At 42.0% G+C, this 25,959-nt stretch overlaps 1 protein-coding gene across 1 annotated transcript in view; it reads left to right on the top strand.

Moving 5' to 3' along the window:
- The window catches only part of ZNF831 (zinc finger protein 831), a 99,024-nt gene that overhangs the window by 45,467 nt on the left and 27,598 nt on the right, over positions 1 to 25,959 (top strand). Inside the window, exons 2-4 of the mRNA XM_043988853.1 lie at positions 513 to 4,686; positions 7,401 to 7,549; positions 16,326 to 16,477. Coding sequence (XP_043844788.1) covers positions 550 to 4,686; positions 7,401 to 7,549; positions 16,326 to 16,477 — 4,438 coding nt within the window. The 5' untranslated portion in view covers positions 513 to 549. The remainder of the gene's footprint in view (positions 1 to 512; positions 4,687 to 7,400; positions 7,550 to 16,325; positions 16,478 to 25,959) is intronic.

The raw sequence follows: 25,959 nt of genomic DNA, 5'->3' as shown, positions 1-25,959 counted from the left end.
ATTTTGGGAGGAGGTTGGGCTTGAGCTGGACCTTGAAGGATGGGTACGATTTGGAGAGGTACAGAGGGGAGAAGGGCCCGCCATGCAAAGGGAGCAGCATGAGTCAAAGCACAGAGATAGGAAAGGGCTTAGTTTGTTGGGGTAGGAGGCATTGATGGAAAGAGCCCTGAATGAGGAGTTTAGATCCCAGGGTTCTTCTAGCTGAGCTATAGATGAGCTGCGAAGATAAAGAATGGTGGAGTGGAAGAAACACTATATTAGGAGTCTGGAAATTTGGGTTCAAGTTACAGATCTGTCTTGTATCCTGGGAGCAAGTGATTTCTCTTAAATGGGCTTTAGTTTCCTTAGTTACAAAATGAGGGGGTTGGACTAGCTGATTTCTAAAGTCCTTTTCCCTTTTAACATGCAATGGATTCTGTGAATTGGTTCATCTCTAAGGTACCTTTCAGCACTGAAATGCAATGATTTTATATTCCACTGTAAACTCAGGTATCTGTGATTGTTGCCTGCAGATCATTCCGATTCCTGGCATGTGTCAGAGGATGTGAGATGGAGGGGCCCCCAGCCAGCTGTTCAACCACACCAGCCACAAATCAGCCAGTACAGACCCTGTGCCTCCAGGCTTCCCATAGCAAGCAGACAACACCACATCTCACTGGCCCTGTCATCTTGCAACCTGAACAGAGTCTGCCTCCAACAGTGTATCTGAAGGCCCTTACCATCCCACTGTACCACCCAGTCCAGTCCGGATGCTTCCAGCCAAGTCACTCGCTGGTAGCCAGTGGGAGCAGCTTTAGCCTGGAGAGCAGCAGCCTCCCCTTAATTCTGAGCCCACTGCTACACTCAGACAAGACAGAAGCATCCCAGCCAAGGAAGCCCCAGAATCAAACACTGACTGTGAACATTGTTGGGGCTGTACCCGTCTTGTCCCCTGCAGCCTCCTGCTCAAGCACAACCTTGGGAAGCCCAGGCAAGTCCCGGAATGCAGGGAAGTACCTTTGCCAGCACTGCGGGCGGGACTGCCTAAAGCCCAGCGTGCTGGAGAAGCACATCCGCTCCCACACAGGAGAGAGGCCTTTCCCTTGTACCACTTGTGGCATTGCTTTCAAGACCCAGAGCAATCTGTATAAACACAGAAGGACTCAGACACACATCAACAACACTCGACTGTCATCTGAGTCTGATGGCAGCAGCCTCCTGGAAGACAGTGACAGGCCGGGAGAAGGCCATGCACAGCCCTCCAGAACAGAGCAGCATGTGGAGGAAAAGGAGGACGTGCAGGAGGAAGATACCTCTCCCAGTACCCAGGGAACTGGGCAGACGGGGCCCTCAGCTTTGAATTCATTTTCATTCAAGAGCCTGGAGATGAAACCTGAGATTTCTCCTAGTCATGGGTCTACTCTTGGGGCTGAAGACAAGGAACCTCCACACAGGACTTCCCCAGGGCTTCTTCCAGCAGCTATGTCCCAGAGATGGAAGATGCAAGAGCAGCGATCTCCAACAGCCAGCAGGCACAGTCAACTGCAAAGACAACAGGCAACCTCCTCCGAGAAGCACTGGGACTTGAAGGTGTCTGAAAACAAGCTGAAAAAATGTGAGAGCACAGACTCAGGCTACCTCTCCCGGTCTGACAGTGTGGAGCAGCAGGTGCTGTCCTCTAGTCCTCTGCACAGCCTGTCCGAACACAGTATGGAGTCGGAGAGTGAGACTCCTCCTGGTCTCCCCAAAGGGATGGTATCAACTGGTGCCAAAGGCCATCCCGGGGAAAGAGCCACCGCCCTGATGCTGGAGAAGAAGAAGCTAGAGGAGCACATTTCCAAACTCATCTCCCACAACAAGGCTGTGGTAGATGACACCCAGCTGGACAATGTCAGGCCCAGGAAGACCATCCTCTCAAAGCAGGGAAGCATCGATCTCCCTATGCCTTATACTTACAAGGACTCCTTCCATTTTGACATCAGATCCCTTGATACCACTCGAAAGAAGAATAATACATTATGCTCTGTCAAATCCACCTTTACTCCCCTTGAAAAATCCAAACCTCTCTTCTTTCATTCAGTCCCCACTCAGTTTTCCACCACTGTGGATTGTGTGCCTGTCACAAGGAGCAATTCCTTGCCATTTGTTGAAGGCACCAGAACCTTCCAGGAAAAGGCAGGGAACCCTTGGGCATCTTGCCTCTCAAAGCCATCCCCAAGTCCTTCCTCCTCACATCATCTGCATGGTGACAGTTCTGTACCCAGGTCTGTGGATTTTCCCAGCAGTCACCCTCGGGCCCTGGTCAGACAAGCTGCAGTGGAGGATCTGCCCCTAGGTCATCCCGCTGATAACCAGACACCAACGGAAGATCACAGTGGTGGGAAAAAACTGAGTGGGGAGGGGACCTCTGTGAGATGCAAGGTAGCAGGAAAGAAATTCAATCAAAGAAAACTGAAGATGTTCTCCCAGGAGAAGTGGCAAATGTATGGGGATGAAACATTTAAGAAAATATACCAGAAAATGAAAAGCAGTCAAAGTACCAAGAAGTCAAGGGAAACTAGGCTGTGTGACATGAGAAACTTGGGCTCTGACACAAGGGAAGCTGAGAGTAGAGAGGAATTGTCGGGACCCAGAGATACCAGGGCCTCTATGTGTGGGGGTGTTATTTTGAGCAACCAGGTCATGTCTCCACCAGGGGCAAAAGTTACAGAGCCTGACCCTATTGGACATCAGCAAGCCCAGGCAATTTCACTGTCTGAGAATCAGAGTAGTTTTGCAGAACACAAGGAGACGCCTCAGTTGGTAGGAAGCAGTGCCCGTCCTAGAGTGAACAGAGCTGGGTCTTCCCCCACGCTTAGCTGTAGCATCACCTCCAATATGGTTAATCACATAGGTAGCCTGAACCCTTTGCCGGCTCCAGATGGCATGCACCAGCTGCTAAGGGAAGCCTGTGCTCCATGCCCCCATGCCCTCAGTGCTGATGACAGGAAGTCTTTCACTCCCTTTTCACAAGACTCTTCCACCCTAGATCAGGAAGCCATCCTTCCCAGTGATGGAGAGGACAAGGAAGGGTGTCAGTGGGCCCAAATGGTTCTGAGGCTGCACAACTGTAGTCCTGGCAAAACCTTGCCAGAGTCAGAAAAGCTGCCGTCTGAGAGAAAAAAACTGAAGGTGGAGGAACTGAGTAGTAAAAAGAATTGGGTGTTCCTAGCATCAGGAGGGGAGGGGAGTAAAGTGATTGATTGTTCCTCCCCTGCAACCTACTCAGAATCTAGGACGGATAAAGCCCATGGGGGAGAGAGTGGCTTAGATGCAAGGCCAAGTGAATGCAGTAGGGGTATTGATGGATTGGAGAGACAGACAGATAACAGTGAGGGTGGTGGGGCAGGAGAGGCCATACCATCTGTCTCAGATTCAGAGAATGTGTCATTGGCATCATTTTCTGCTACTCTGGGGCTTGGATCAACAAACAGAAAAGACTCCAAACGCTCTTCATTTTGTGACTCTGCAGCCGTAGGAACCAGGAAGGGTCCTGAGCCCCCAGAAGGAAGTTGTTTCCCTTCTTTCATTACAGCTACAAATACAGCTTCTGGGCTGCCCAGTCCTCAGAAGGACAATGTATTTTCTCCAAAGTATATCCTCCAGTTACCTCAGGAAGAGACTAGAACTGAATTATCAGTTACCACCGACAAAGAACAGGAAGATATGTCCCTTAGAGGCAGCAGAAAGGCAAATGAGGTTGCTTCTCTGGCTGGGCCTTTATCTCTCTCCCAGGCAGAATGTCCAGCAGGTGGGCCGGGGCCGCAGCTTAAAAGGGTAACATCCACTACGGCTTTGGCATCGTGTTTGTCTCCAAGACCAGCCCACTCCATCAGTACGCTTACTGAGCTAGCCAGTGGCTGTGAGAGCCCCAAACACACCCAGCCAAGAGAAGGGATGAAAAGGACTCCAGTGGGAGGAGACACTGGAGACACAACAGTCAGGAAGGTGCAAACAGCTGAGGAGGCAACAGGCAAAGCCACATGCTGCTCCAAACAGATCTCTGAGAAGAAGGTTTCTTTTGCCTCTGTGTACACCAGTAGCTTTCTCATAGCCACTGATATCAAAGGGGAGGGGCAGCTCTTCCGGCAGCTCCATTCAGGGAGTACCACTCTACTGGTGACGTCCACATCTGGAAGAAGAGTGTCTTCTTGGGATGCTTCTGAACACTTGCTTCAGGGCTGGGAGTTGTGTGAGGGTTCCTCAGATGGCCAGGAGCATCCTCCAGAAGGCTCAGAGGGCTCTCCCAGGTCACTGGAGAATACCAGCATATGCCACTCATTTGAAAGCTTTTACTGCCATGCTCTTCCTGCCCAGCCCCTAGATTCCCCAGCCTGGCCCCAAATCAGCCTGACTTCACACTCAGGGTACCCTCGGAGCTCAGGGGCCAGGGGCTCCTTCCCTTCCCTAAGCGCTGAGCCTCGCCTTACATGGTGTTGCCTCAGCAGGAGCCTCCCTCTGCCAGCAGAGCAGAAGGAGAAGGCCCACTCGGTGTATTCTTCCTTGCATGTCTGTGACAATAACTCTGGGGAAGAGGGTGCAAGTTCCAGGAGGAAATTCTCCTTTCTTGATGTGAAAAACATGACCCAATCAGTCACCTATGGATTGACAAGTGGAAGCCTGAAAACACTGGTATCCTCACTGTCGTGGGGGCAACAGAAACAAAAGGTAACTAACCATCCGTCCATCACCTTGGTGATAGACTATCAAAGCCGAAGGGACCTTAGAGGGCAACTAGTCCAACCCTCTTATCTTACAAATAGGAAAACAAGGCCTCAGATTGGGGAAGTGACTTGGTGTTGGTGGAGCAGAGATGAGAAAACATCTCCAGACACCTAGTTGTTTGATTACATTCAGGGAACATTTATAAAGGGCCTACCTTGTGCAGAGTTCTTCCCAGAAGTCCTTCTCCACTGGCTCCTTATGGTCTGGAGGTGGGTTCTTGAAGGCCATGCCAGCTGAGGGGAAGTTCTGGAAGGCCCTGCCAAGCTTATTAGTTATCTGTGTCTGTCTTCTAAAGATGGGCCTTAACTGGTGACAAGGTACAAATTTTTTTGGTTGCAGCAATTCTTCACAAGAACTGTATACAAAGTTGTGGAGAAGTTGAAGTCTGCAGGGAAGGGAGAGAACAAGCATTTGTTAAGCACCTACCATGTACCAAACACTGTGCACTTTCCAAATGAGTCATTGGACCTTCACAACAACTCTATGAGGGAGGTGCCATTATTATCCTCCTCACTTTTACAGTTGAGGAAATGGATGCAAACAGAATCCCCTAGCTAGCTAGGAAGTATCTGAAGCTGGAATTGACCTAGTACTTTATCATCCCAGGCCCAGCACTTTATCCACTATACTACCAGGATGCCTAGTAGGGAGAGCACCCACATCAATGAAATGATCTACTGAAGAAGTGACATGTGTGTGGTGCTCTGTGCTGGTTGCTGGGTAGAAAAAGATGGCAACCCTTTCCCCCTACACCCATTCCTTGCCCTTAAGTAGCTCATAGTTTAAAAAGGGGAGGAATAAATACACAGATAATCATAATAGAAATCATAATGTGAGTGCTTAGGAGAGATTTCTAGGATTTTAGATTTAGATCTGGCAAAGACCTATGCCATTCAAACTATCCCCCCCCTCGTTTTACAGATGAGGAAACTGAGGCACAGGCCTGTCAACTTTGCCCAGAGTCACACAGAGCTAGCAGAGCTAAGATTCAAACCCAGGTCCTTGGACTTCAAATTCAATGACCCTTTTCTTTTCCCTTCCCTTCCCTTCCCTTCCCTTCCCTTCCCTTCCTGCCTCTTTCTTTCTTTCTTTCTTTCTTTCTTTCTTTCTTTCTTTCTTTCTTTCTTTCTTTCTTTCTTTTCTTCCTTCCTTCCTTCCTTCCTTCCTTCCTTCCTTCCTTCCTTCCTTCCTTCCTTCCTTCCTTCCTTCCTTCCTTCCTTCCTTCCTTCCTTCCTTCCTTCCTTCCTTCCTTCCTTCCTTCCTTCCTTCCTGGGCAGTGAGGGTTAAGTTACTTGCCCAGGGTCACACAGCTAGTAAGTGTCAAGTTTCTGAGGCCATATTTGAACTCAGGTCCTCCTGAATCCAGGGCCAGTGTTTTATCCACTGCACCACCTAGCTGCACCCTCAATGCCCCTTTTCACTAAAGCCTGCTGCTTAACATACTCTCCTTAATGGGTGCATCACCTCTCAGGCCAAGGGCATACTAAGGCTTGATTTTTTATATTTACAAAATAGATAGGAACAATGAAGAGGTCCTTGCTAGCTCAAAGATTGTGTCCATGAGGGTCGTGGTTCCATTTTGGGAGGGTGTGGTGGGATGGGGAAGGCAGATACAGAAAACTCATATTCTTTTTTGGTGTTCCAAGCCAGTTTGTGTTCTGAGCTGGCATTCTAAAAGGGCTTTTTAACAAGGGCACTACACCTTAGATAACCAGCCTTTTTTTTTTTTTTTTTTACCCAGGCCTCAGGTTTAGCACAGTTTCCTATAACTACTGTTGTGTGGTTTGGAAAAGGCTGAGCTAGGTCTAGGAGATGAGAGTCCAAAATTTCTCTATCTCCCAACTCTTACCATTATACTACATACCTTTTCCCATACTCTTTTGCATTTTGACTAGGAAGTCAGTGAAGGTTTGGTGAGAGAGAGAGAGACAGAGATAGAGTGACACCGAGAAATAGGTTGCCAAAAGTTTCAGGAAAGGCTTGTCCTAGTTTCATTATGTCTCTGGTTCACCCTCAGAGGTTAAACTTCCATTCTAAAGAACCCAGTTTATAATAGTGGTCTAGACCAGTGGTATCAAACTCAAATAGAAACAGATCCCTGCTGGCTGCACATAATCTTAGTAAACCACAAAATAACATCATCTAGGTTGTAGTATATTTTTATTTATTTTGTTAAATTTTTCCCAATTACATTTTTTTGGGGCAGGGCAATGAGGGTTAAGTGACTTGACCAGGGTCACATAGCTAGTTAAGTGTCAAGTGTCTGAGGCCGGATTTGAACTCAGGCCCTGCTGAATCCAGGGCCGGTGCTTTATCCACTGCACCCCCTAGTTGCCCCCCAGTTACATGTTAATCTGGTTCAGGCCTTATTCAGAATTTTATAGGCTGAGAGTTTGACACTTCTGGCCCACAGGAACTCTGTACCAACTAGAGTGAGAGTTGCCTGTGGAATTCAGGCCACCTGTTTGTGTGTGTGTCTGTGTGCCTCAATTTGCCTAGTTGTAAAATGAGTTTGGGCCCATTTTTCCCTGAAGGGAGAATGGGGTTGGGCTGTGGAGAGCACCTTGACTCAAGCTTCTGATTAAGCTTTTGTTACTTGGCTCAGCAGTTCTCCAAGGCTTTGAGCCCTGTGATGACCATACACCTGGTATTTTCAGCTGTCCCGGGCAATAGGTGCAGCGAGAATGTCTGGTGAAAAGGTTTCAGAGCCAGAGAAGAAGCGAGGAATGCTCTGCAGGAGAGGGAAGGTGACTACAAATCCTCCTGGTGTGAGCAACAAGCAGAAGAGAAAGATCAACCCCAAAAGGTAAGAAATATGGTTTCAAGTCCCCCTTAATCACCCCCTGTGTCCATGCTTCCAGGAAACAGACTGCAGCTTTAATGAGACCTAGACCTCTTCTTTTGGGGGGTGGGGCGGGGCAATGAGGGTTAAGTGACTTGCTCAGGGTCACACAGCTAGTAAGTATCAAGTGTCTGAGGCTGGATTTGAATCCAGGGCTGGTGCTTATTCCACTGTGCCACCTACCTGCCCCTGAGCCCTAGAGCTCTTAAGACACCCACAACTAGCAACAGCTGCAATCTCAAAGTTATTCACCCTGCAAAGAAAGCAGTTATTCCTCAAGAGAGTCTTGTGTTTTGATGCTAAATAAAGACTCCAAATCTGCCTTTAAAGCCGGCTTCTTTTTCCTCCCTGTTAGGACTGTAGGCCTAGATTTTTTTTCCCCACATAGTATGAAGGGTCTCAACTCAGCTACTAGTCAATAGATAGTAATTGAATCAAGAATGTGTGCCATCCCATTTAAGGTGAGGAGAGACCATACTCCTGTCACAGCCCTGCTGCAAAGCCATTCATAGCTCCCTGGTGCCCGGAAAATAAAGTCCAAACACCTTAACCTCGCATCCAAAGCCCTTGGCAGTCTGAGTCCAGTATGCCTTTTCAGTTCTGTCTTGTACTGTTTCCCTGCACCAATCCTCCACTCTAGCCAAAATGATCTACTTGCTCTCCTGTCAGAACACTTTTTGGCCACTTGTACTCATGCTGTCCTTTTCATTTTGAATGTTCCTCCTTTCCCCTTTCTCCTCTTTACAATTTCTGCCTATTCTTCAAAGCCTAGCTAAAACCCATCTTTTCCATGAAATCTCCAATCAGCCCGGGGCCTGTCTATTGTATTTGTTACATTCTGATTATGTGACTGTTTGGGGTCTCATAGTTTTCCCCTAAATAATTTTAGATTTCTAGAAATCAGAGACCTTGTTTTATTCAATTCAACAAATATATATTAATCACCTACATTATGGAGAACAATGTACTAAGGTTAAATTTGAAGTTTAGAGAAGATAAGGTCCCTGCTCAGAACATAGAGTCTAAATAGTGGATTTTTTTTTTTTTGGAGAGGGGCAATGAGGGTTAAGTGACTTGCCCAGGGTGACACAGCTAGTAAATGTCAAGTGTCTGAGGCTGGATTTGAACTCAGGTCCTCCTGACTCCAGGGCTGGTGCTCTATCCACTGTGCCACCTAGCTGCCCTCCTATTTAGTGGATTTGAAGCATACACACAGAGGCATCATACAGAATAATATAGGCTAAGTTTGTTAGATTGTGCAAACAAAATTCAGAATTCTAAGTGAGGTCAGGGGTGGGAAAGATTGTTCATGAAAAGGCAGTGGGGGGCCGGGGAACAGGGCTTTCTGTAGGGGGAAGTGTTTGAATTTGACTTTAAAGGCTGGGTAAAAATTCAACAAAACAGAAGGTCAAGGCTGAGCATCTCAGATACAGCAAAAAGTATGAGTAACTAATGGACTATGGTCATACTTAGATCTCTTTGAATGTGCCATAGTGGCTAGCAGAGGGGTTTGCTAGCAAATGTTTAACAATCAGCTTTCTGAAAATCCAGGATACACTTTTAAGTTTAATCTGCGTTAACATTTTTTTTCCCAATCCCTTTCATAAGTCTAGGTAATCAGCAAAACAAAACAATACATCAAGTCTTGATTTGTAACTTACCCTGACATGTAAATACGCACTCCTGGCTTTACATTTAGTTAAGTAGATAGTCATATATGTTGAAATGAGTGGTTATCAAAGGAAAATTAAGAGCTAGAACTTTCTTTCTTTTTTTCAATCAGTCAACAACTATTAAATGCTTACTATGTCCCAGACGCTGTGCAAAATGGTAGAGATAGAAAGAGAAGCAAAAACAGTTCAGAATGTAATGGGAGCTTACATTTCTTTTCTTTTTTTGGTGAGGCAGTTGGGGTTAAGTGACTTGCCCAGGGTCACACAGCCAGTAAGTGTCAAGTATCCAAGGCCAGATTTGAACTCAGATCCTCCTGGCTCCAGGGCCGGTGCTCTATCCACTGCGCCATCTAGCTGCCCCAGGAGCTTACATTTCAATGGGGTGAGATAACATGTAAATAAATAGGTACCCATTAGATTCATACAGATTAGATGAAAGGAAACCTTAGAGGGAACTTTTAATGGGGTCTGAGTTTCAAATTTTATTACATTATACTTTAGAGGGAAAAGGGATTGGACCTGTGATTTCAATACTATGGGGAAACTCCCTGGTAAAGAAATTACTCTGAAACATACAGCGTTAGAGAGTTTCTTAGGATACCAAGGGGTTAAGTGAATTCCCTGTGTCCCATTGCCATTGTATGACAGTTGTGGGATTTGAGTAGTGGTCTTCTTAGATTTGAAGCCAGTTGTCTAGCTGCCATGCCATGCTGCCTATAAATTGTGCTTCACAGCATTTCATTAGATTTTTAATATATTTTAGTTTTCCACCAGTTACTTCCTAAGAAACACTCTGCCCATTATTTTTCATTAAAAAACAGAATAGGTAAGAAAAACCACCATTTGAATGATAGGAAATGAGAGGAAAAGTTGCTTTCATTTCTACAGTTTACTATGATTACAGAACAGATGTGTGCTTTTATTTTAATAAATTGAACCAAACATTATCCATTTTATTCAAAATATTGTTGCTAAGAATTTTTTGGTACATATGGGTCCTTTCTTTTCTGTCATGAATTTCCTTGGGGACTATAAACCTAGCTCTAGGATTGCTAGATAAAAGGTTGTAATATTTCTTGCATAATTGCAAATTGTTTTGCAGAATGATGGGACTCAATCACAGCACTTCCATGAAGGAATTCCTAAGCCTGACATGCTTTTCCTCTTCACCTCTGCCTCTTGGAAACCTTAGTTCCCTTCAAGACAACTGAAGTGATACCTCCTGCAGGAAGCCTTTCTTGTGTCCTCAATTGCCAGTTCGCTTTCCTCTGAAATTATTTTGGATATTATTTTATATTTTCTTATCTGGGTGCATCATGGTTCTCCCCAGTAGAATATAAGCTTCTTGAGCACAGGAACGATTTTGTTCTTGTCTCTTGTCCCCCAGAACTTAGCCCTGTATTTAGCTAGTAGCAGGTGTTTAACAAATCCTCATTGAGTTGAACTGAGTCACAATGCTTGTCTTCTCACAGCCCTACCAACATTGAAAATTTTCATCTTTTCCCATCTTTTCCAGTTTGATGAGTGTGAGGTAATGCCTTAGAGTTGCCTTAATTTAAAAATTGCTTACTATTAGCAATTTTGATTAATCTTTCTATGCCATTAATAATTTGTATTTCTTTATTTGAAAATCATTCATACCCTTTAACCATTTGTCTTTTGGGGAATGTGAGCCAGAACTTTAAAGGCACAAATCAAGGTAGGGTCTGTGGAAAGTGAGAAGTCTAGGCTGTTCTCATTGATCTTAGGCACCTGTGAGACCATGAGTATTGAGGTGATAAAGTGGATTTATCATGTGTTAAGTGGTAAAACTACTTAGAGAAGTTTAATTTTAACCCTAGTTCTTTATGCCATTGTAAAAACTACAAAAAATAGAAACAGGAACCGTGAGTACTAGAGTCAACTATAAAGAGCTTTACAACACCCAATATGCCCTAGGCCTATTTTAATCCCCTTCTTTCTAAAAGTTTTCAGTGACAGTTATTAGAATCTGGAATATAAGTGCATTTTCATCATAGTAACCAAAAAGAAAATCAGATATACTTTTCAGAAATTTATTTTGCCCGGCTATGTTGGATATAACTACATATATATGTATATACTTTTATGTAGATGTATATTAAAGCAAGGGATATTGAAACAGTTTTGTTAGTATATTTTCTGACTCGTACTCTTTTTTAAAATTCTGGTTTATCAGGTACTTTAGTTTTTTCAGGAAGTATGTCAATTCAGTTTCCTTGCATTGGTTCAAGTCCACATAGGCTGGTAAATTCTCACATGTGAACAAAATTAAGACTTTAGGGCTCATTTCTTAGAGCTGTTTGGGGGAAAGGACGTATAAAGAAAGTAAAAACCACAAACCTCAACTAAAGTCCTCCTCCAGTGTGCCATCTTGGTATAGAGGTGCCACTGGGTTCTTGAAGGCTGTGCCAAGAGAGCTTTGTAACATCCCATGAAGGCTAAGCAGGGATGAGCCATATGTCTTTTGGCCAAATTTGTCAAGGTACATCCTCAGAAGTTTGGTGACAAAATGATTTTCTATTGTCATGAAGATAGCCATGGTGTCCTTCCTCTTATATATGTGTTTACTTGAACAGAATCATAGGATCTTTTAAAGCGCCATAGCCAATAAATATGGTGATGCATATATCTCCTCCCAGTAGTATGATGGAGGGGAAAGAGGACCAATTTAGGAGACCTGGGTTCAAATCCTGACTCTAATGCTTACCAGTGCTAGTATGATTGACCAATTGATTTTACTTCTCTGAGGTGTTTTCAACTGAAAAATGGAAATAATAATACTTGTACTACCTACATCACAGGATCATTGTGAGGAAAGCACTTTGTAAATCTTTTTTTTTTTTTAAATTTTTTTTTTTTTTAGTGAGGCAATTGGGGTTAAGTGACTGGCCCAGGGTCACACAACTAGTAAGTGTTAAGTGTCTGAGGCCGGATTTGAACTCAGTTACTCCTGACTCTAGGGCCGGTGCTCTATCCACTGCGCCACCTAGCTGCCCCGCACTTTGTAAATCTTAAAGTGCTACAGAAATGTGATTTAGTATTAAAGCACATGTATTTTGAATAGTTACCAAAGAAGTCTTTTATCTCAAAGGACATACTGGCCATAGAAATGATTAATTTTGTTTGTTTGTTTGTTTTTGCAGGGCAATGAGGGTTAAGTGACTTGTCCAGGGTCACACAGCTAGTAAGTGTCAAGTGTCTGAGGCTGGATTTGAACTCAGGCCCTCCCGAATCCAGGACTGGTGCTTTATCCACTGTGCCACCTAGCTGCCCTTGAAATGATTAATTTTGGGTTTTTTTTTTTTTTTTGTAGGGCAATGAGGGTTAAGTGACTTGCCCAGGGTCACACAGCTAGTGTCAAGTGTCTGAGGCTGTATTTGAACTCAGGTACTCCTGAATCCAGGACTGGTGCTTTATCCACTGTGCCACCTAGCTGCCCCCAAAATGCACATACTTAAAGAAAGGAACACAAGATTTGTTCTGAGGTTGTTTTGACAATTAGAATAATGACATTTAAAATCCCAAGTTCAGTTGGAATTAGAAAGGTGTTTTATAAATAAATAAAACCTTCATTATTCATTGAGAGAGAAGATGAAAGAAGAAATTTTTGTTGGCTAAGTAATATGGTGCATAGAGTGCTGGACTTGGAGTCAGGAAGACTTGAATTCAAATTCTACCTCAGACACTTACTAGGCATTTACTCAAGTCACTAAACTTCTTAACCACAGTTTCCTTACCTGTAAGATGGGAATAATAATGGCACCTACCTCACAGGATTGTTTTGAGGGTCAAGTTTTGTGATATATTTAAAGTAATTTGCAAACTTTAAAGTGCCATGTAAATGTTAGCTCCTCATTATTATGGTGCTGTGCAAAATAGATGTGACCCTATTAATAGTAAATGGGGTTTGTTTAAAGCTCAGTTTTATGTTGGAAGTATGTGACTGTTCACTCCAGTCATTCATGTCCTTTATTCCTGCAGTGGAAATGCCTTCAGGGATAACAGCACAGCCTTGGGAATGAGTACCAGCATTCAGGTACAAACCCACAAAAGGGGCACAGTAATTGTTCTGAGAGACATTATCATTGCACCGTGATGCTTGGGTGGGACCATGCTGTAGTAGACAAGCACACTAAAAGAAGTCCTGAGCATAGCTTGGCTATTATTGACTGGTCTTCTGCAAGTCGTTACACATCACTGTGCCTTAGGCTCTTCTTCAAGATTGGGGGTGGGGTGGGTTGGACTAGGAGCTCTCTATGATCCCTGGCAAGCCAAAAGACTCTAGGGTTCTCAACACTAAAGGTTCTAGGTGTCTCTACACTATCCTTTTTCTTATCCTTGCTTTATGGTTCACTGTGGAAAGAAGAAAGGGAGGAAAGACTACTTAAGTGAACTCATTTAAATATGGCTCAGAATACTCTCTTATCTAAAGCTAAGAATACATAAAGATCAAATTTTATGGTCCAGCCCATAGATATGAATACTTACCAAATAAATACCCCTTGCATTATAGTGGAAAAGGACTTAATAAGGTGATCCCCCTCCACTGGACTCTGGCTATTTTATTTATAAGGCGAAGGGGAGCGTTTTGGATTTTTTTTTCTTTTGGAGACCCTGAATTTAAACCAAGTATCCCCATCCTAATTTCATATGATTAATTAATCAGTCAATATTTATTAAACACATCATATGGTATGGCTAGGTGCTGGGGGGATAGATAGTGTGGTATGGTATAATGGAAATAGGTGCTGGACTTGCAGTCAGGAGACATGGTTTGAATACAGGCTCTCATTTTTAATAGCTGTGTGACCTTGGGCAAATCTCTTAATGTTGTTGAGCCTCAGTTTCCTCATCTGTAAAACAAGAGATAATGATCTCTGCATCCTTAAGATCCCTTCGTGGCCGCCAAACTGTGAGATTTAAAATTGGATATTAGATCATAAATCTCCCCTACTTAACCTTTCCCTTAATTTATCTCCCAGACTAGTAAATGGAAGAAGCTTTTGGTTTTCTAGATAGACCTTTTATTGTTATGGTAGTCACAAGGTGATGTTGATTAGAAGGATAGGAAAGTAGAAACACAATACAAATCGTCTTAAGTCTAAGCTTAGTCTATATTCCTTATAAAAACTCACTAAAACCGAAGGCCACCTTTGGAGAGAGAGAGACTGTCTGTGAAGCGCAGTCAGGAGACCAGCAGAGCAGGAAAAAGCCCCACTTCCGTTCTCTCCACCCCGGAAGTCGAGTGCGTAGCAGGCAGTCTGACGTGCGCAGCAGGCGGACTTTGGTCTCCTCCCCAAAAGGGTGGTCCTTCAAAAACTGGAGTCTTTCAGTTATCCTAACCAACTGTTAAAAAACTTTCATATTTTTTTACCACAGCATTATTTACCTTGCAGGGTTGATGCAAAGTGCCATACAGATGTGATTTTTTTATTGAGGAGTTTAGGTTCAAGATGCCTAGTAGAGGTTCTTTGGGGATCAACTTTAATGAACAAATAATAGTGATCTGTAGTTAGCACATTTATTATTTGTATCCTCAGTATTTACAAACAGCTCATCTCTTAAGTAATGGACATATTTCCTTTGCCATCTTATTTGCATCATTACTGTTGATGACTAAACCTTTCTAGGTAAAGTAAAGCCCAGCCCTAGGATGAATGATCACAGATTCCAAATTATTGGGGTTAGAATCAATGTAGATTTAATTATAGCAGGATGGTTTTTTTTTTGGGGGGGTGGTCCTTTGTCTTTATTAAATGAGGGATAGTTGCTAATTGAAACTTTTTAAAAAATCAAGTAAAACAATACCACAGCTTCCAGCTGAGTGGGTGTTAGCCCCTGCAAGGTCCTTGTACCTTCTTCCTGGTATGGGAGCAAAGGTGACCCAAAGCACACATAAAGAGAATTCTTTCCTTGTAGACACACCTTCCTGATTAGGCCACTCTCTGTACTTTGAAATTGATTTGCTGTCTGGGTCCCAGCAGGAGCCTGGACTTCCTCAGTGGTTTATGATTAGCGAGCCAGCAGGCACACATGAAGTGGCCTGGCTTCTCCACATCCAGATCTTAGCAGGCTCTCTCAGAAACCTGTGGGCTTAGGGAACAGGGGCCACAACTTCAAAGGGCTGCCCAGGCCCTACCACAGAGAATAACAGTTCTCAAGCAACTTAATTGCATCAATGACTGCAGTGTTGTAATGGGAGCCACTGGCAAACCTCCATACTGAAAACACTAACCAAAAATTATAGAGTTTAGGTCTGAAAGGGACTTGGGAATTACTGAGTCCAGTTGGCATCCCTCACTTCCCCTATTTTCAGGCTTGTCAAATTTGAACCACAGATAATTATGAATGATTAAAATTACACTAAAAGCAGTACAGACATGTTGAGTGTTTAAGGGGACATGACTTGGTTTTAACTTAATAGGTCTACTCACCAACAGGAAGATCTCACTTTACCAGATTACTGTGCTATGTTACTGAAAAGTTGCAAGTAATGTTGTTGTTGTTGTTTTTAATAAACCAAATTCTCTTCTCCTGTTGACTTGTATTATCATTTCAGAGATGCTTCATCATCTTCATGGATTGATTTTTTGCTTTGGTAGTGGCCCCAGTATAGTCTGGCAAAGTGCAAAAAAAGCCTAAACCTGGAAGACAAGAGATCTGGTTTCTAAAGGAGGGATCTACCTCTAAATTGATGTGCAATCTGGAGAAATAATTTCTTTCTGGACGTTAGTTTCCTAATTTTCAAAATAAGGGATTAGATTTGGTGGTCAATCTCTGACACTCTGTGATTCTAATTTCTCTTCATAAGTGCCCCTTGCTTACACTTCTGTCAAAGTAGTTACCAAACTAAATAATTAAATGTACCTGAGCATGTTGCTCTTTAAAGGGACCCTTTTAATGTAGTGTGATTCTTACTCCTTAGATTTTTGAGTTTTGTAAGCTCATAATTGTGTATTTTATTTGATTAAAGCAGGGCATGGATATCCATTCCCAAAGCTGATAATTACATGGATTCCAACTGGGAATGCCTTCTCTTCCTACAGGTATAAACGAAGTTATCTACAGGGATGCATTCATCTAAAAGCAAGCCGACTTCGGAAGCAGCGAAGGGCTCTGAGAAAACAGCACCTTCCTCCTATGAGAGATGGCCTTAAACAGTGTAAGACTTGTCAGCCTTCCTCACCAGATCAAGCAGGTAATGGGCTTCTTGAAGGGGTACAGTCCAGTAGCAAGAGTATAGGAATGGGAATTGAGAGACCTGAGTCTTTGATTCACCAATGCAGTAGGAATGTGGATTAAGCTCTGTGGCCCTCAGTTTTGCAGTATGTAAAATCAGAATAATAGTACTTCATGTGGGTCTTGTGAAGCTGAAGTCAGAGAGTGTGCCTTGTTTCATCTTGTTATTCCAAGTACCAGCACAGGGCCTTCCATATGGTATCTACTAAATAAATATTTTTGAATTGAATTTAATTGATTTGCTAGCAGAGGCTAAAGCATTTTCTAAATCAAGGACCAAAGAAATCCCAGTGATAATAATATATGTTTTGAACACTGTATCTACTTGATAGATGTTTTGCTGAGTTAAACTGGATTGAATTACACTTGAGAGATATAGGAACTCTGTTCATTCTTAGCTATTTATTTTGTGAAAAAACAGGTCCTCAGTTTTCCCTTTCTCCTTTTCTTCCTTCTCACCCCTTTTGGGTACTTTAGTAACCTCTGTACTCTTTACTAACAATATGTGTTCTTAGGGAAGGCTCTGATATCTCACATATTAGTCACATCTGAATATGAATAGCAGCCAGTGTATTGTGTTTCCATTCCCAAGAGAATTCTCTAGGAACCTTCATGTGGAATGAATTTGTCCCTGTGAGAGGATTTTCATATATCAGTCAGCAGAGTGAGAGACAGAGAGACAGAGACAGAGACAGAAACACACAGAGAGAAACAGACAGACAGAGAGGGGTGTGTGTGTGTGTGTGTGTGTGTGTTTCTCTTCTTATGACTACTGATATCTCATCCCACTGGTCATATACCTATTCTGCCTCTTCATGTCTGACTATGTTTTCCTTGGTAAATATAGTTATCTCCTTTTTCATTGAATAATTGAATTTTAGAGTTGGAGAGGGCCTCAACATCCTAGTCTAAACATTCCATACATGAGCAAAAATTCCCTCTTTCACTTCCCCAGCAAGTGGTTGTCCAACATCTCATCAAATGATACGGAACTTTGTACCATCTGATCAGCAGGATTTCCCCCAATCTCAGTGCTCATTAAACTGTGTTGGTTGAGCCATCCATTTGTCCATTTGTTGATTTCCCCATACAGAGTTCATCCTTTGGCCAAAGGCATAGTCTGAGACTCAGACATGATAAAAGACACGTTCCCCCTCTTGCTGACAGGCAGAGGGCAGCACAATGTTCCCTTCTTTGAGAACTGGCTTTCCCTCTGCCTTTGGGGGAGAGCTTTGATGTTCTCCCAGACACTTTCTCCTCCCTATCAGCAGAAAGTGCCAAGGAACACAGAATCATGTCATGTGCAAACCCCAAATGGGAAGAAAGAGCATGGGATTAGGAACGAGAAATCCCAGGTTCAAATCTAGCCCAGCTGCTAGTACCTGCATGTCCTTGACTAATCCTCTCCATCTCTGTTTCTTTATCTCTCAAATGAGAGGACTGGGCTCAATGTTTCTGTTGCCCTCTCAAGCTCTAAACCCTGTAATCTGAATGAAGAACCTTCTCTCCTGCCCCACCTTGAGACCAAATCAAGGCTCAATGTTTCCCTCCTGGCGTCTTTTAAACTATTGTGGGAGCGAAGGGAGCCAGAGGGGGTGGTGGAATTTTCCTATCCTCAGCCAACAGGACCTTTTGCTTTTTTTTTGGTAAGGCAATTGGGGTTAAGTGACTTGCCCAGGGTCACACAGCTAGTAAGTGTCAAGTATCTGAGGCCAAATTTGAACTCAGGTGCTCCCGAATCCAGGGCCGGTGCTTTATCCACTGTGCCACCTAGCTGCCCCCAACAGGACTTTTTGGATTGTTGTTTGTGCTTTTCATCTCTTAGGAAATAACCCAGCTCTGTGGAATCAGGGTCCCAGAGAGACTTTAGAAACAATCCAGTCCATGACCCTCATTTTATGCATGAGGAGACTGAAGCCAGAAGGAGGGAAGTGATTTGCCCAAGGTCACATGGTCAGATAGATGGCAGCAGAGTTAGAATTTTTTAGGTTCTTGGATACCAGTTCTAGTGCTTCTCCCATGATGCTCTACTTCCTCCTCCCATATAAAAGTCCTTTTTGTACTGGGAATCCAGGAAATATATACAGTTTAAGCTTTAACATTAATTTGTTCTGTGATGGTAGGCAAGTCATTCCCTTTTTGGGGGTGGGGAGGAGCTCAGTTTCTCTGTAAATTGAAGGCATTTGGTTAAGTGACCTTTACAGGTAACTTTCTGTGGGAACATTCTGGAACTTTATATCAGTTTAGGAAGTCCAGTGATTTTGTGGCTGTCAGGAATGATTAACAAAGGAAGAAATGGTCAAACTGTCAGTAGATATTACCAAACACCTACCCACTATATGCAAATAACTGTGCTAGTCCCTGAGGGGAACTGAAAGAAATAAGAGATAATTCTAGTAAAATGAAAGCTTGCCTCAGAACCTAGCACAAAGCCTTGCAATTAGAATATATTAAAGTTTGTTGAATTGAATGTTTCTTAATATCTAGTTGAGGAAGTAAGGCATAGACCTGAAAAGATAAGAAGAAAAGAAGACAGGATATGCTAAATTGCCAAATGAGGAGCAGAAACTAAAAGTACTATAGGCATTTAGAAGGAGAACAAAGATGACACTAGGCTGAAACGTTTAAAGTATTCTTCTCGAAACAGATGAAACTTGAGCTAGGCCTCAAAAGATGGGTAAAATTTTAAAGAATAACTGACCCTAGGTTTTGGAGGGTCTCAAATGGCAAGTTAAAGAGTTTGGAACGTGTACTAAAGGCAGTGGGGAAACACTGAAGGTATTTTAGTAAATGAGTCATGTTACAAGGAGTATTTTAGAAATACCGATCTGATAGCGTTTTTTAGGATGGGAGAGCATGGATTTGGGGTGACCCATTTGCAATACCCCAAACCTGCCACTGGTTATTCTTTTCAACCCTTTTTTGGTGTTGTTTTTTGTTTTTGTTTTTATTTATTTATTTTTTTACTTCAAGAACTCTCCCACCCACCTGTTTGAGCTAGTAAGAAATGTTTTACTCCCAATTTGGAGGGGAAGGAGAAATATTGGATTCCGTTCCCTCTTCTTTTCAACTTGCTTTTGTGTGGGCAAAATGATGCACAAGTGAGAGTCCAAAGGAAAACTCAGACTTCCATTGAGTATCATTCTGACATAACCCAGACTGATTCACATTGAATATGGAATTTAATAGTTAGACTTTGTTCCTATTGTAAACTTGGCATGTGTTTCAGCATCTCTGCTGCCCAGGAATATCTATAAAATTGAAAAATAAGTCAATAAACAAACATTTATTAACATATCAGCCCCCTTTCTAAGTGCTGGAAACAAGTTCTCCCACCTAGGTAATACTGGGGCTTTCATGTTTATTATTCTAGTGATTCTTCAAAGTTAATGCAGAGATATGGCTCCCTGGTCTCTAGCCTTCCTACCCCTCCTTAGCAATAAGGAAGAGCCTGCAGAGTTTCCACCAAAGGGCAGGTGCAAAAGTGCTTGATCTGCTTTAAGCATTGGCCCAGTAAGTATTAATCATAGGTTAACCCATCCTGATGTGTCAGAGCAGGGGCAGGGAAAATTGCTGGGGTAAAGGACTCTGTTGGGGGCTGGGGGTGGGCAGGGTGGTGCTGAGAGACACACTGGAGAGTCAACAGGTCAGAAGTTACAGGCCGTAATGGAAACAGCCCAGGCAGAAGGTGAAAGATTACATTAAGATAAATACAGAAGGAAAATCAAAGGGGAAAGAGGACTTTATTTCTCTTACATAGTAGTAGCCAACATCAATATTTCACAGCTGTGTGACAGGCACTGGGAAGGCATTGTGTGTTTGAAGACGAAGTACTATAACTTCAAAGTAACTTTAAAGATGAGCTTTGGTCCCTCCAACATTTACAAACAACTTTCTTTAGAAGCCTTTGACCCAGTAGTGCTGAATGGATGAGAACACTCATTGATTCAGCCACTGAGCTTTCCTAAACAGTGACTGACAGGGGACATGATAACTACAACAGAAGTATGATGGTGGGGGAAAGATCTGTGTTTTGGGTGGTCCGAGGGGCCATAAATAGGAGGATTAAAATGTTATTTAGCCAAGGAAAATCTAGGCTGGATATTGGGAAAGGTTTTCCCTCATGATCTGCTAGCCTTAAAAACAGCAACACTGCCTCTCCATCTTTGTTGCCTTCCCCCCAGCCTAGGAAATAGGAAAGTCTCCTGTCCAAATTCGTTTCATAAACTCAGACTCAGAAAATCTTCTACAAATATACAACAAGGAACTACCCTGAACAATGGGCAAAATGGCCCCATTACTACCTCCGAAGCATCTTCTTATTTATTTATTAGGAAAGAGAGAGATTTGTGGGAAAATATCTTTCTCTTTCCTCCAAACTACTCAGATGGTTTGGTAATAATAATTTGAATTAACAGATGGTTTGACAGTGAAGTCATCTGCAAGCATAAGGACAGAGGAGTTATGGAGGATAAAGGCCATATTTATTCAGACTTTGGGTTGATAGAGGATTTTGAGACTGTCTTGAGAAAGAAGACCCTTTATCCTGAAATCTAAATCCTATCATCAGTTCAGTCCAAGAGGCGAGCTGGAGCATGTGGGAAGCTAGAAGTTGTTTTTGGATACATTTAGGAATAGGATTTCAATCAGGCAGACTTAAAGGATCTCAGAAGAGGACAGAAGGTCCATACATGCCTGGGACATTGGGCTTAGTATTTCGGCCACTTAGGCAATTCCCTCTGGGTCCAGCCTTTCCCTCCTTACTGGAGCAACAGAAAAAACACTTGTCTATCCTTAGTTTCCCTGAATATTCAGAAGACAATCCAGTTCAATTAAAAAAAATTATTAAGCACCTATTGTGTACAGAACACTGTTCAAGAGTTGTAGGGTATGGACCAAGAATAGGAGAATGGGCGATTTCATTAAGGGAAATTATTCTCCTATGTTTAATATGTCAAAACTTGCCCTCAAATCACTGTTAAGGAGACTCAAGGTGACCAATAGCCTCTCTGATATAGAGATTGAAGACTAGTTGGCCAGACTTCTTCCTAGATGAATAGGGAAGAGTTTCCATATTTCTGGGGTTAAGTTTCTGGGTGGTATGTTAGTATCAATCAGTGATTATGTGCTTAGTTTGGACTACTGGTGAGGCAAACAACATAATTAGGTTCATCAATTATTGTAGCTAAGGGAACCTTAGAATCTACATTTTATAGATGAAGAAGTTGAAACTCAGACTGGGAAAGTCACTTGTCCAAAGTCACACAGCTTGTTCATGGAAATAAGCTAGAATTTAAGTTGTTGGTTTTTTCTTTAAAGAATGAACTGCACTGCTCTTGATTCCTGCTCTTTCCCCTTAGCTATGTCCCATCTGTTTCTCAGAGGTGATGGCAGGTGACTTCACTCTTACCCTTTGTTCACAGGATTGACTTTTGGAGAGAGGGTGCCACCATAGCAAAAACGATTTAGCAGATAATAGAAAATGTATAAAAACTATCACATGACACAGCTTCTGGGTCACAACAACATTTTTCCTTTTTTCCAGAGAACTCAGAAGCTTCTTTGGAAATAAATTCCCCAAGTTTATTTATATTAAGTATCTATAATATTCCTGGCTCTTATTGTATAACAAGTGTAGAAAGAATATGCTCAGGCTAGGAAAGTTAGGCACTTAAAGTCCTATATAAGGCCTTGTCTATGAATAATATGTTGGAAATAACTAGCAATTAGGGGACCTGGCTTCTATGTTCTGAGCCTACCAGTATCCAAAACAGAGAGGTGTCTTTGCTAATCACCCCAGTTATTAGTAGATTTGCATCTTATTTATGTTAGAATTTTAGAAGGCTCTGAGAAGTATCAGTTATTATAAAAGACTTAGCAGGTTTTTTTTCTTCCCGCTAACCAGTTCATCAGATTCAATTAACAATTTGCACAAGAGCCTTATCAGTTTGCTTATTATGTATACCAAACCTGTAGTGTGACACTGGTACTCCTCCATATTAGACAAATTACCTTTGCTTGGAGTTTAGGGAGGCTCTAATCAAGGGCCTTGTTTATCTTTCATTCCTTGGTATAAGCAGAGACCAGAACAATGGATTTATTCCTTATTATAAGCAGAGGCCAGGGAAGTGAATTTCTCATTCCTACCCAATTTTGTGTGACTTCTGGTGCCAAGATTCACGTTCCTAGGAATCAAAGATGAAATGAGTAGGCTCATAGCTACAAGGCAATTAATGTGATTGTAATTTTATTTGTTCAGATTGAAAGTAATGATTGACCTAATGACAATACTTGCTTTTCTTTACTTTTTATTGCTTCTAAAATAGCCTTCTCTCCCCTGTTGTAAATAGTAGTATAAATCTGCCTCCAGTAAATAGTTCAGACAAGGCCCCATTTCTTTTTTTTTTTTTTTTTGGTGGGGCAATGAGAGTTAAGTAATTTTCCCAGGGTCACACAGCTAGTAAGTGTCAAGTGTCTTAGGCTAGATTTGAACTCAGGTCCTCCTGAATCCAGGGCTGGTGCTTTATCCACTGTGCCACCTAGCTGCCCCTCCCATTTCCTTTTTAGAATTTAATCCAATAAGTATTTTTTGAGCCCTCATTCATTCAACAAATATTTATTGAATACCTGACACATGTAAACCGTTTTCAAGGTATGATGTGAGATACAAAGTATCAAAGCTCCTGTGTGGAGCTTACATGTAAGATGGGGAAATTGGGCATACATTCATACAGCTTAATAGCCCCCCAGTTAAGGCAAGTTAAGCCAACAGGCATTTATTAAGCTACTATTTGCCAGGTACTGTGCTAGCCACTGGGGATACAGTATATGATTTTTTTGTTTTGTTTTGTTTTTTGTTGTTTTTTTTTTTAGTGAGGCAATTGGGGTTAAGTGACTTGCCCAAGATCACACAGCTAGTAAGTGTTAAGTGTCTGAGGCCGGATTTGAACCCAGGTACTCCTGACTCCAGGGCCGGTGCTCTATCCACTGCGCCACCTAGCTGCCCCTACAGTATATGATTTAATAATTATTATGATAGATAGAATTTATTTAGTACTTTAATGCTTACAAAGCACTTTTACAAAGCTGTGAGCTCAGTGTTATTATAATTCTCATTTTATACATGAGGATACTGAGACTGAAGGAGATTCTGTGATTTTAAAGTAAGATTCAAACTCAAGCCTTTCTTGATTCAAGTCTATTTCTCTTGCCACTGAGCTCCATAAATTTAGTCCCTGCATGAGTAATGAGAAATAATAAAAGTTGTATAATAATTCAGAGGTCAGAGGTCAGAATGTGGGATAGGAGTTGAACATTGGACCTTAAAATGTCTGAGATAGAAAGAAAGAATCACAGCACCTTAAAATATAGACCAGAGAATGTTAGAATTTCAAAGAAGAGACTAGAAATCAATTTACTCTTAACTCCCTCATTTTACATATAAGAAAATAGGGGAAAGTTTCCTTGGAGTCTTGTAAAGGAATTTCCTTGTGTTCCCCCCTCCATTTCCCTATCCCTCTTCATAAGATCTATTTAATGTTGGCTCCCTTGATTTTTTAGACCTTAACTTCTATTTTTTTTCTCTTGTACTCCTAAAGAACTTTTGCTACACAACACTCAATTGCAGGAAATTGGGGCTCCCAGCACTAAATACTTCTTAACTTTTCTCACCGAAGTCACTGTGAGGTCTAATTTGACATTTAGCAGTGTATTCTCATTCTTATTCTTACAAGGCAGAATGCGGAATGGCTTGGGATAATAAATGGCTTTGTTTAGGGAGATTGGAGGGGAGAAACAGTCTTATAATTAAAAAAAATTAAAAGTAATCTTTTAAAATTTTCACCCCCAAATTTGACATTGAAAATTAGTCTAGAAACAATTTCCATCTTTCAGCACAGGGAAATCAATTCTTAACTCAGCATTTAGTATTCCTAAGGTCTTTTTTTCCTCTAATGTAGGGAAGTATAAAGTATAACTGATCCCATTTAATAACTAGAAAAACTGAGGCTTCCAAAGGTCACATATCATGATCATCAACTTGGGGAGAACAGAAGTCCAACTCCAACTCAGGACTTTGTTGGAACTCCTGAACTTTATCTTTTTGCATTTCCCATGGTCCTGGACTTGAAGAATACTTCTCACACTGCTACCAGCTTTGCTGTTGGTGATCATTTTAAGTTTTTGTGGAGGTCAGCTCCTGTCCTCCAAGTAGAGTCTACACTGCTGGGAACTGAGAAAAGCTTCTTTATTACAATCTTTTGAGTTTTAAATGATCACGAAATGTTTATTAAGTTTCCTCTGTGTTCAGATCACTCTACAGTAATTTGCTTTCCAATTTCTTCCAATTTCCTTTATTTTTCCAGCTACAGGCAGCTTGCAAAATGAGCTCAGTGTGGTTGGTAGTCTGAATCATGATTAATGCTTTACGCCTCCTCCTCTTTAACTGCTTCTATTTTCTTTCTGCCTCCCCCCACTTTTTTTCTCTTCTTGCATATCTGGCAAAGCTCTTATTCTCTTTAACCCCTTCCAACAGATTCAGCTTCTAATTTTCAGTGGCATTTTTCATTGCCGAGGAGTATGTGTTCTATACTTGGACACTAATTGACTTCTAAGGTCCCTTCTAACTCAAAGAATCTGTTCTGTTTCTTAAAGAAATATGCAATCATGAAATGTTTAACACGCACCACTAGCCAGGACTGTGGTCTGAATAAAACCAGAAATACAAGAAAGGAGTCAAGAGTTCCAATGTCCTCATTTTGAGCAAATCACTTAACTTTCCTTAGCTTAAATTTTCTCCTCTGTAAAATGGAGAAGTGAGGGTGTGGGGGTGGGGGTTAGTGGATTGTATGGCTTCTGAGGTCAGGTCCCTTCCAACTTTATAATCTGGAGATAGGTACCAGAAACATAACAGATAATCGGTGCATATGTTAGGAGGAATAATAACATTAGCTTGTATGTACCAGGGGGGTGACAAAGTACAGCCATATTTGTGTACAACTTACTGCCTGTTTTGTGCTCCTGGGAGCTAAAGGCAGTTTTTATGTAAAAATCATTTGGACTTCCTGTTGTAATGGGCCAATCCTTGGTACATGTCCTAAATTAAACATGTATTCTTATTATTTAAACATGCATTATATTATTTAAAAAATATTTAAGGCCCCCTTTACTTTGACTATTGAGGGTTTTTGCAAACATGACCATGTCAAACTGACTCATCATTTTTAGCCTTTGTCTCTCTAAAGCTGACCCCTTTAAGTGAGCCTCTTCTTTGGGACCCTTGCTTCTCTACATGAACATGCTATGCATACATGCATACATTCTTATAAAAACTCACTAATAAATAAGAAATATTTTCCCCCTTACCATTTATGTTGATGTGTTAGAGATTTCTGTAGATATTTATCCCAAATAAATCAGAAACCACTCTCTTCCAACTGTTTA

This window comes from Dromiciops gliroides, chromosome 2 (assembly GCF_019393635.1).
Source record: "Dromiciops gliroides isolate mDroGli1 chromosome 2, mDroGli1.pri, whole genome shotgun sequence".
Classification (NCBI taxonomy): domain Eukaryota; kingdom Metazoa; phylum Chordata; class Mammalia; order Microbiotheria; family Microbiotheriidae; genus Dromiciops; species Dromiciops gliroides.
This window is presented reverse-complemented; position numbering and strand designations above follow the sequence as displayed.